Here is a 1,690-nt window from a genome sequence, read left to right as displayed (position 1 = left end):
ATACTAACCTCACTCCTTTGTAACTGGCAAAAATGTAATTAATTCAGAAAATCTTTTCAGGACCCCACCTTGATGTTTCGGGACCCCACTTTGAGTCCTGACCCCAACTTTGGGAAACACTGCTTTAGAGCAAAACTGACTGGGGATCTGGGTAACTTTGGTAATACCTGCTGTAGTTATCCACGTTTATTTGTTATCAAAATATCTCATGAACCATCAAATTTAAATGAAACTTTCAGAAAGCAGTGACTGCCACAGATAATAAACCTTAACTCACATAAAATAGAGTTAGACTCAGTTCATTTTACAGCTGTGCAGAAGGTTAGCATTATTCATGAGATCAAAGAAAACATTTTGAAGGTTTGACTAAAACAACATGAGATGCTCTTCAGAAGGAGGTGGTGATTCGATGGTTCAATTATATCAACACACCTTAATTAGAAGTTTTAAAGAAGTTTTCTTTTTATTTTTAAAAGATGAACACATATAAAATAGTTTGCATATTGAAGAGTGGCTACAGATCACCTGAGCGGTTTGTTTCTCACGCTGAAGCTCAAACTGGGCTGTCACTTCTGAATAAAACCTGAAAACTTCTGAGAGGAAGAACCTGGTGTGTCCACAGTCTGTCCACAATCTGTCCACAGTCTGTCCAGTGTGTCCACAGTGTGTCCACAGCCTGTCCACAGTCTGTCCACAATCTGTCCACAGTCTGTCCAGTGTGTCCACAGTGTGTCCACAGTGTGTCCACAGTCTGTCCACAGTGTGTCCACAGCCTGTCCACAGTCTGTCCACAGCCTGTCCACAGTCTGTCCACAGTCTGTCCACAGTCTGTCCACAGTCGGTCCACAGTCTGTCCACAGTCTGTCCACAGTCTGTCCACAGTCTGTCCACAGTCTGCAGAGTGTCCTCCTGCTCCTCGGTCTGACGTCCTGTCTCTAGGAGCAGCAGCTGTGCAGCACTTTCTTAAAGAAGTTCCTGAACTCTGTGTTGAAGACGGTGTAGATGACCGGGTTGAGAGCGCTGTTCACGTAGCCGAGCCACGTCACCACGCTCATCAGGGCCGGAGGGACGCTGCAGTCCTGACACTGAGCTCGCATGATGTGCAGAACAAAGAAGGGCGTCCAGCAGAAGAGAAAGGCTCCTGCAGCAGGACGAAAAGAAGTCAAGACTGGACCTTTGATGGAATGATTTTGGACATTTTTATGTTGAATAAAACTTTATTTTATAAAGATTCATAAAGAGAAAACTAAATGATTAGTTCATTAATTAGTGAACAGTCAGTGACACACTTGTTTTTCAATGACAGCTAAAATTCAGATTTTCTTGAGTTTTTTCAGCCTGTTACATGTGTCAAACTAAAGGCTTGCGGGCCAAAACTGTCCCCAAAGGTAATACTTTAAACATGAACTATTTATGGTTTCTTTTTTTGTCTCTGTATTTAGTTATTCCTCTCATAAGAGCTGGTCAACTTAAAAGCCAAAAAAGTTTGAATTCTTCAGTAATTTCTCAGTTTGGAGTAAAAACAAAACAATTTTATTTTTAGTTTTCTGTATTCTTTTCTTATTTTAAAGTCAAATATTTGGATTTTTAGTGAGGAGTGAGGGTTTTTTAGAAAGACAAAGTGTCTTCAGTCAGAGGCTTCTTCATCTTCGCTGTAATACAGACGCTACAGAAGATCTTTCCTGTCCAC

General features: G+C 41.2%; 1 protein-coding gene across 1 annotated transcript in view; it reads right to left on the bottom strand.

The window, feature by feature from the left end:
• Window positions 1–437: 437 nt before the first annotated feature.
• drd4a (dopamine receptor D4a) overlaps window positions 438–1,690 on the bottom strand; it is a 27,696-nt gene continuing 26,443 nt past the window's right edge. The window contains exon 4 of the mRNA XM_014026677.1: window positions 438–1,141. Coding sequence (XP_013882131.1) covers window positions 936–1,141 — 206 coding nt within the window. The 3' untranslated portion in view covers window positions 438–935. The remainder of the gene's footprint in view (window positions 1,142–1,690) is intronic.

The sequence above is a fragment of the Austrofundulus limnaeus genome, unplaced genomic scaffold, assembly GCF_001266775.1.
Source record: "Austrofundulus limnaeus strain Quisiro unplaced genomic scaffold, Austrofundulus_limnaeus-1.0 Scaffold580, whole genome shotgun sequence".
NCBI classification, from domain to species: domain Eukaryota; kingdom Metazoa; phylum Chordata; class Actinopteri; order Cyprinodontiformes; family Rivulidae; genus Austrofundulus; species Austrofundulus limnaeus.
The sequence above is the reverse complement of the archived record's forward strand: the minus strand, read 5'-3'. Positions and strand labels throughout refer to the sequence as shown.